Source organism: Chrysochloris asiatica, unplaced genomic scaffold, assembly GCF_000296735.1.
Source record: "Chrysochloris asiatica unplaced genomic scaffold, ChrAsi1.0 scaffold00432, whole genome shotgun sequence".
NCBI classification, from domain to species: domain Eukaryota; kingdom Metazoa; phylum Chordata; class Mammalia; order Afrosoricida; family Chrysochloridae; genus Chrysochloris; species Chrysochloris asiatica.
In genome coordinates, this window is record NW_006408950.1 from 757,719 (window position 1) to 767,324 (window position 9,606).

The following is a 9,606-nucleotide window of genomic DNA, read 5'->3' on the forward strand; positions in this document are numbered from 1 at the left end:
TGAAAGTGATCAATTCCCAACCTATTTCCCTGATCTCTGCAGGAACATCGATTATTCCTACAGAAGAGACTCCTGAGAGACACGATGCTATTTGTGACTTGTGTGCAAAGTCTTAGCATGTACCAGAGACTTGAGCTGACTGAATAATTTACAGACACCTCGAGAGCCTCTGTGTAGAGTCAAGGCTAAGGAAGGGAAGTAGGGACCAGCCCTGTGCTCGAACCCTGGACGCTGGACCCCAGGATGGAGGAAGGAAGCTCCCGTGCTGCCCTACTCTCCACCCCTCACTTCCAGTTACTCTCTAGGGCACTGGTTCTTTTTCTTTCCTAGTTCAACTATTTCTACATGTCTCACTATTTCTACATGTCTCACTCAGTGCCATTGGTCATGTTCATCAAGCTCTGTGGCCTCTGGCCATTGACTCCACCACCAGATGGGCCCTGGTTCTTAAGCAAGGTCCACATCCAAATTCTGATACCTTCTGAGCTCCTTCCTTCACTCCTGAGATTCTCATTGAGAAGACAAGGGTTAGGGACCAAAAACAAACCTGTTACTATCAAGTCAATTCTGATTGATGGTAACCCCACATGCTACAGAGTGAGATTGAGCTCCACAAGCGTTTCATTTGTTGTAATCTTTGCATCATCAGACTCCCATGCCCTCCTCCTGCAGAGTCGTTGGGTGGATTTGAACCATTAACCTTTCTAGCAGTCAGGGGCAAACTGCTTGCACCACCAAGAGACCTGAACTAGGGACTAGGCATCCATATATTTTTTTTAAGTTTCACTGATGAGTGACGACTGCCCTCCACTGTTCTTAAGCAGAAAACACTGTGAAGTTTGGGCAGGCCCCAAACACTCCTGTGAATTAATTAAATGTTGAAGAACGTCGCCTCCAGGCACCCACTCTATGTACCTTTAACTGGAAGCTTAGAAACTCAGCAGCTGTGTGCTCAAAGGGGCCACTCTCCAGTATTATTGGCCACGTTGGCCAGGCCTCTCTTGACCTGCTGGAGACACGGGGTGCAATCCCTGCGTGGACCAGGTAGGCTGGCTGGGAGTTAAGGGGGCACTGGGTTAGCAGACTACTTACCTCTTTTGGCTATTTCAATAGCAGTTGCTTTCCCAATGCCACTGTTCCCTCCAGTGATCAAGAAGGTTCTTCCAGGAACTTGGACCTCCAAGTCATTGGGGATGAAGTCCTGCGATGCAGCTTCATAGCCACTCCTGGAAATGGCAAACCCATAGAACCAACAACCACAGTGAGCTGGGACACAAACCCCTTTGGGAATAGACTCATTCTGCGGTGGGCTTTCTCTGCTGCTTCCACAGCTCAGCCTCTCTCCTCCCCTTCCTCCCTGGTCTCACCAACAATGTCAACTTCCCAGGGCCTAGATTTCCTCACCATGGACTTTCTGAACTTTTCAAAATATTTGGAGATCCCAATTTTGTGACATCCAAACTACCTTTCTCAGATTGCCCCTGATGCTTTTGTTGTTATTAGTTGTCAGAGTAGATCTGTGCTCCATACAGTTTTCAATGGCAGATTTGGAGGAAGTAGATCGCTAAGGTACCTTTGGGTGGAATTTAAACTTCAACTATTGGGTCAACCATTTGCAGCACCCAGGGATTCCTCTTCTACCATTACTTTCCTGGTATTTGCTGGTTAAGAAATTGACCGAGCATAGAAAGTCAGGAAGTAGAGGTAGGATGGTGTGGGGGGCTTAGCAGGAGACCCCTGAGAGTGGAGCTCTTCCCACACAAGCAGGGGAGAGTCTCTGATCCTGATCTCACACCCAAAGAACTTAGTGGTTTCTCTCTGGTCCTGAAGTTTCTACAAGAGGCCCAGGGCCCTCCCACACGGCCTGTTTACACACCCACTGCCAAGAACTGGTCTCCGGCCCCACACCCTGGTACAGCTCAACTGCCAATTCCTCTCCCAGGACACCCGACGAAGAGCCCAAAGAATGTTTATGAGCGGGTTTGGTTGGAAGTCATCTGCACTGGGGCAGTCATGGAAGCTTGTCTCACAGCCTCGTCAGACATTATTAGAGAATAACAGGCTGCTCCCCTCCCCACAGCAACTCAGAGAACGCCCTTCCTATTACTTCAGCTCTAGTGGCTCAAGCAAGCAAGACTTCTAATTATTCCAAAGTTTCCTCGAATGTTTGTCTCCAAAATTAAAATACATCAAGTCAAGAGCTTTGGACTGAACCACATTTGAGTTTTAAATTGCAGCTTAATAGCTGGGCGACCTCATGTGTTCACTTAATTTTCTGAACTCCTATGTCCTCCGCAGAAAGCAGATAAGAAAAGTTATCTCTTGTGCAGTCTAAATGAGATAATGTGTCCGACATTTATCACAGCACTGGGAACATATGTGTTAAGTGCCATCGAGTCCGTTTCGACTCATAGCCACTTTGTAAAGCGTTTTCCGAGGAGTTGTTGGTGAGTTTGAACTGCTGACCTTGCTGTTCAAACCGACCCTGCGGTCGAGTGCTTATCCTACAGCACTACACCAGAATTCCATATTGAGTTCAATAAATTGTTTTGTGTCATCAAGTCAGTTCCAACTCCTAGTGACCCTGTATAGGGTTTCCAAGAGTGAGAGATGGGTTTGACTCAGTCCAGTGCTTATCCTATAGTGTCCCACCAGGGCTCTCAGTAAAGTTTTTGCTATGTGCCATAGAATCAGTTCTGACTCCAAAGCAAGCTTGTACAGGGCTTCCAATGAGTGGCTGGTGAGTCTGAACTGCTGACCTTGAGTTTAGCAGTCCAGTGCGTATCCCAGAATGCCACACCAAGACCCTTATTCATCAGCTCAGGCCTCTGATTCTTTCTGAAGAGCCCCTTTCCTCTGCAGGGGAATCTTTTCACAGTAACTCTAGGACCCCAACTTGTAGGGGAAAGTAGGATAAGCACTGGACTGCTAACCTCAAGGTCGCTCCTCAGAAATCCTATATAGGGATCTCTGCGAGTCAGAACTGACTCAACAGACTTAACGACAATAACATTAATTTTTTTTTAACTTTTTATTGTAAATTGAGTGAAGGTTTATAGACAAGCTCATCAACTTTACATTGCACAAATCATACGCTTGGTTTCATCTCAGTGACTACAATCGTACCAGTCATGCTCAACATTGAGCTCATCCTCTGCCCCCAATCCTTCCACATCAGAAGATGCTTTTGAAACTGAAATCAACGATGAAGTGGGAAGATTTGTTTTTCCCTACAAGTTGGGGTCCTGGAGTCACTGAGAAAGAATTCCCCTGCAGAGGTAAGGGGCTCCTCAGAAAGGGCCAGGGGCCCAGAGCTGATGAATGAGGTCTAGCAGGTATGGAGTTAGTGAGTGAACTCCCCAAACCATAAGAGAGCCAGAAAAAGAGCGCATTCTGGAACTGGCTCCTTAAACACCCCTTCCTCCAGGGAAGCCAGAGAGAGAAGAAGTTAGCTTCCCACATTCCTGGTATTACAGTCTGCTGACAGCAGCTTGTGTATGAAACCCTTCCTGAAGCTCCAGGCCAGGGGAGCTGCCCAATGGGCCTGGCCAGGTGTAGGCTAGCATGATGGTAGAACCCCTCTCTGCCCTTTGCCTTGGCTCTTTGCCTTCAACACAAGTAGATCATCTGGGTCCAATCTGTTGTAAATTACAAAATTACTTTTAATGCATCCCTCCCCACCACCCTTTTTTTGAAGCATTTTATCTTAACCTCTTGATATCAGCAAATTAAAGCATTTGAAAGCAAATTACTTGTCCAAAGTCACAAGACAGTGGGTAATAAAGCCAAAGGAAGTTTTCCTGTTCTCTCAACACCTAGCCTAAGGCACTTTCTGTTACACTAGTATGTTGTTGTCTAGTCAATTCGGTCTGGAATTGGCAACCCCAGGTGTTACAGAGTAGAACTGCTTCACAGGGTTTTCTTGGCTGTAATTGTGGAGTCTCCATGAGTCAGAATCAACACAACAGCACAACACAACAGTCTTTATGGAGACAGACTGCCAGGCCTTGCTGGATGGGTTCGAACTGCCAACGAATAGTGGAGCACAAACCACTCATAGACGTTTACTACCAGTGGTTCCAAAGCCGGATTCCAGCCAAGCAGCATCAGCATCACCTGGAAACTTGTAAGAATGCCAGTTCTCCATATACTGAGTCCGATGCTTTGGGTGGGGCCCAGTAAACTGTGGTTTCACAAGCCCTTCCCGTGATTGTCATTCAAGCTAAGAGAGCTATTAAATGTTCAAACTCGAGTCATAAATTTTAGCTAATCTCACAGTAAACGCAGACATCTTCCTAGGGCTACTTTTCTGAGCTGCACCTAATTTATACCAAGTGCCGAAGGTGAGGTTGGACAGAAGGTCCTGGGGAAGGTCAGACCTCTCTCAAGAGATAACATACCCACAAACTTTTGAAATGTACTAATTAGGGAGTTCTGGTGTGGCACTGTGGGATAAGGCACTGGATCACAATGTCAGCAGTTCAAACTCACCAGCCACTCCTCGAAACGGACTCCATGGCACTTAACAACAATCAGAAGAAGAGGCTAGTTTATATCAGTTGATAGTTAAAAGTCCTTTTGACCCAGTCAATAAAAGTCAACAAGTCATAAAGAAACCGGCATCTTATGTCACCAGTAGAGTATCTCTCCTGCTCCCCAAATTAAAAACTTCGCATTTAACCAATCACCCAGAACTTCGTTAGCATTTTCCTGTCTTTAAAAACCTTTCCTAAACACGCTTCTCTGCTAGCACATTAATCACTCAGTAAGCCTGTGGTGTGCCTGGCATGGCGTTGTGGGTTAATGCGCCAGACTGCAAAGCCGTTTGAACTGCAAGGTTGGCGGTTCAAACTCACCAGCTGCTCCTTGGAAACCCTATTCAGGGTTGCTATGGGTTGGAACCAACTCGATGGCACTTAACAACAACAAGAAGCCTGTGGTGTGGCACTGTAGGATAAGTCCTGGACCACAAAGTCGGTTTGAACTGCAAGGTTGGTGGTTCAAACTCAGCAGCCACTCCTCAGAAACCTTAAACAGGGAGGCTATGAGTTGGAACCAAATCAACGGTACTTAACAAGAAGCTTGGTTTAAAGAACTATTTCTTAATGGACAGAACCCTGGTATTTAAGGTTTCCCAAGCCCCCTTATGAGTAGTGGTGTGGTGCCGGAGGATACACACTGGATTGGTAACTGTGAGGTCGGTAGTTCAAACCCATCAGCCATTCGTTGGAATGCAGGGTCACTATGAGTTGGAACATTAACAATCCCCAGACCCCTCCATGATAAGAATCATCAGGAGACAAGCTCCCAGATGAGGTTTTCCTTGCCTTATTAAAATATGGAATTTGAATAACATTACTTTCTCACCCACACCTGCCAATAGGGTTGAGGGGCCAATCTAAAAGTGCCCCAAGTAATTCTTACGCTCAGACAAATTTAGGAAACAACAACTAGAGCATGCCAATTGTAGGAAGGCTTTATAAGCATCCTCGTGTGCTTCTTTGCAACAACCAATCATTGGAGATTATAAAGACAGTATTTGCAAGGGCAAAGTTCAGAAGGCAGGCAGGGTTAAGAAAGGAGGAGAAAAGGAAATGGGAAACAAAAGGACTTGGGATGATTGCTGTTACATTGTAGCGACTGCAATCAATGACATGAAACAAAATGTGCATGAATTATTGAATTGCTTTGTAAACTTTCACCTGACTCACAATAAAAGGTAAAAAAAAAACAAAAAAAAAAAAAACACTAGTGTGCCAAGAAAAAAACATTGCAAGTCTAAAACACAAGCTCTCATATTGAAATCTAAAAGTCTTCTCTTTTCCTCAGATTCACCAGACACAACAGCAGAAGAACCTAGACCTGCCTATGCTCTGCCCTCCCATTTGTTGTGGTCTCAGGCCCCTTGACCTGACTACTTCCTTCCCTCAAGGTGGAGAATTCAGGGAATGAGTCCTAGGGGGAAGATCCTACTACTTTCCTCAGGGCTGGAAGTTAATGTAAGTATACTCTTCATCAGGCACAGCTCTGTGCAAGAGGCCAGGAGACGGTGGCCTCTGCCAGAGGACAGTCCTTCCAAAAAAAAAGCTGCCACTTCATTCACTTAAATTCAACACAGGGCTGAAGGCCAGCTTCTCACCATTCTCTGCAGTGCTGGGCTCTGAGGCTGCATAGTTTGCAGCTGTTTTGAAAGGATGTGAGAAGAGGAGTGGCAGTTACCTTTGTTAGCAATTTTGCCTTGTGCTCAGGCTGCCTTAAACCCACTGCCATCCAGTCGACTCCAACCCATGGCAACCCCATATGTGTCAGGGTGGAACTGTGTTCCATACAGTTTTCAGTGGCCAGCCATTTTTTTCAAGATGCGGCTAGGTGGACCCCAATCTAAAGCCTTTGGTAGCAGCTAAAGGAGCTCTGGTAGCGTAGTGGTTACGAGTCGGGCTGTGAATCTCACGGTTAGCAGTTCGAAACTACCAGCTGTTCCGCGGGAGAAAGATGAGGCTTTCTGCTCCCGTAAAGATTTACAGACTCGGAAACCCTGTACAGGGTCGCTATGGGTCGGAACTGACTCCACGGCACTTAACAACAACAAGTGCTTCAGAACAAGGCAGAGAGTTGTTGTTGTTAGGTGCCATCGAGTCAGTACCGACTCATAGCAAATGTAGGCACAGCAGAACTAAACATTGCCCAATCCTGGGCCAACCTCACAATTGTTGCCACGCTTGAGTCCATCGATGCTGCCACTTGGCCAGTCCATCCCACTGGAGGTCTTCCTCTTTTTCTCTGACCCTCCACCCTACCAAACATGATATCCTTCTCCAGCAACTAGAAAATGGTCAGGCTCCATATGCAAATCACCTGGGAGATTTGCTGTTAAACTGAGTCAGAATCTCTAGGGGGTGGGGCTTATGGTAAGTGCCACAGAGTCAGACTCAGAGCGATCCTGTGTACAGTTTCCAAGGAGTGGCTGGTGGGTTTGAACTGCTGACCTTGTGGTGAGCAGGCCAGTGTTTATCCTACAGCGCTATGCCAGGACTCTCAGGTCAGAGTACTGGTAATTTTAGAGCTTCATTGCGATTTTTGAACATCAACCATTTCCTTTTGATACAGTGACTCTGTGTTTTCCTTCCATCTTCTTTTGATGCTGTCTGCATCATTCAATAATTTGTCCAGAGAATTCCTTCATGCGAAGTATGAGTATTTCAGAACACTTAATTGTACTCATGAGGAATCTGTACATGGACCAAGAGGCAGTTGTTTGAACAGAACATGGGAACACTGAATGGTTTAAAATTAAGGAAGGTGTGCGACAGGGTTGTATTCTTTCACCATACTTATTCAACCTGTATGCTGAGCAAATAATCCAAGAAGCTGGGTTCTATGAAGAAAAATGTGGCATAAGGATTGGAGGAAGACTCATTAACAACCTGTGATATGCAGATGATACAACCTTGCTTGATGAAAGTACAGAAGATTTAAAACATTTACTGATGAAGATCAAAGAGCACAGCCTTCAGTATGGATTACATTTCAATGTAAAAACAAAAATCCTCACCACTAAACCAATAAACAACATTCTGATCAACAGAGAAAAGATTGAAGTTGTCAAGGACTTCATTCTTCTTGGATCAACTATTAACACTCATGGAAGCAGCAGTCAAGAAATCAAACGACGTATTGCATTAGGCAAATCTGCTGAATAAGACTTTTTTAAAGTGTTGAAGAGCAAAGACGTCAGTTTGAGGACTAAGGTGTGCCTGACCCAAGCCATGGTATTTTCAGTAACTTCATATGCTGAGAAAGCTGAACAGTGAATAAGAAAGACCGTAGAAGAATTGATGCTTTTGAGTTATGGTGTTGGAGGAGAATATTGAAACTGCCATGGGCTGCCAAAAGAACAAACAGATCTGTGTTGGAAGATGTGCAGCCAGAGTGTTCCTTGGAGGCCAGGATAGCCAAACTTCATCTCTCATACTTAGGACATATTGTCAGGAGGGACCAGTCGCTGGAGAAGAATATCATGTTTGATAAGGTGGAGGGTCAGAGAAAAAGAGAAAGACCCCCCAGTGAGATGGGTTGGCAAAGTGTCAGCATCCATGGACTCAAGTGTGGCAACAATTGTGAGGTTGGCCCAGGATCGGGCAGTGTTTCGTTCTGTTTTGCATAGGGTTGCTATGGGTCGGTACCGACTCGATGACACGTAACAACAACAACATTGTGATTCTTAAATAAAAGCTGGTGGGCTTGGCCTCTTCTACCCTGGAAACCAGGAAGAAGTGAGTGCACAGCCCCTGACTCCGAACTTTCTATCTAGAGTCCAAATGACACATTTTACTATTGCTGTGTGCGTTGGAGTCGGTTCCCACCCACAGAGAGCCTATTTGGGTTTCTGAGGCCGTATATCTCTACAAGAACAAAAGCCTCAATGTTCTCTCTTGGAGGGCTAGTGGATTAGAACCTCCAACCCTGCAGTTAACAGCCCAACGAATAGCTCACTACACCAACACGGCTCCGTTTTATTGGTAAGAAATAAACACATCTAAGAAAGTACTAAGACTTAGTTGTCAATTTAGAACTTGTTAGCTAAAGACCTAAAACATTACCACAAACAGCTCCTCACAAACGCCAAGTTAACTGCGGATCGATGGCTGCAAGCACCCGAAACGCCTGTCAGCGGGGCGGGGCATGGGCGCGAAGCCCCGCCCCTCGGATTCCTGTCCGTAGTGGGAGCGCCAGGAGCGCTGGGAGCGCCCGCAGCCCCGCTGCACCCCCAAGCCTTCGGGCTGCCTTTCAGACGTTGCGAGAGCAGATGCTTTCCCGCCAACCTGGCTAGCCGCCCCGCGAGCCACGTGACAACCTGGCCGACCCGGCCTACCCCGCCAGCCCTTGCTCATCGGCCAGGTGGCCGTCTTACTTTGTGTATTCGCGCAGCCCCTTGGCGAACCAGGCGGCGGTGCGGTAGAAGGACATGGTGGGGCGCGCTGCACGTGGAGTCCCGCGGTCCCGGGCTCCGACACTCCTCCTCCTGCACAGCAGCGGTCACTGCACCTCAGGAGTTGCGGTTGCATCATCCGGGTTATGTAAGAGCCCCTCGGGCTTTTCTCTACTGGCACTCTGCACAGCCGCTGAGGGCGCTCCCCATCCTGGGATTTGGAGAGCGCCCCTCCAGCCCTAGCTTGGGAGGATTTGGGAATGTGACCCTCAGGTGGGCCCTGGAGGTCCATATGGTCAACTCGAGGTGGAATGAGTTTGGGGGGTTCCTGTACCTGTGGTGGGGATGCAAAGATGGCACCACAATGCAAGTCTTAGAATTTGGTGACCCATAAAAATCATGTGAACTGTAAAGAGGGGAGGCTTAAGGATTTATACAGATTTCTCCATATGATAGGTTTTAACACCAGGGTTGTTGCAGTAACTAGCACTTACTAAATTCCTACACACATTCTTTCACTACATGCCCCTGATTCATCAGAGAACATTATCAGCTGCTATGAGTCAATGTGGTAACGATCGTATAGTGACACCTGGCAAGTGGTGGGACTGGGTTTCCACCAGGATAAGTCTGTTTCCAAAGTCCAGATTTCCTTCTAGTCCTGCAACAAGTGGAGG

At 46.8% G+C, this 9,606-nt stretch overlaps 1 protein-coding gene across 1 annotated transcript in view; it reads right to left on the reverse strand.

Moving 5' to 3' along the window:
* Positions 1 to 8,967, reverse strand: part of DHRS12 (dehydrogenase/reductase (SDR family) member 12) — a 109,750-nt gene extending 100,783 nt beyond the window's left edge. The window contains exons 1-2 of the mRNA XM_006876938.1: positions 8,912 to 8,967; positions 1,093 to 1,226 (exon numbers count right to left, since the gene is read on the reverse strand). Coding sequence (XP_006877000.1) covers positions 1,093 to 1,226; positions 8,912 to 8,967 — 190 coding nt within the window. The remainder of the gene's footprint in view (positions 1 to 1,092; positions 1,227 to 8,911) is intronic.
* Between the last annotated feature and the right edge of the window lie 639 nt (positions 8,968 to 9,606).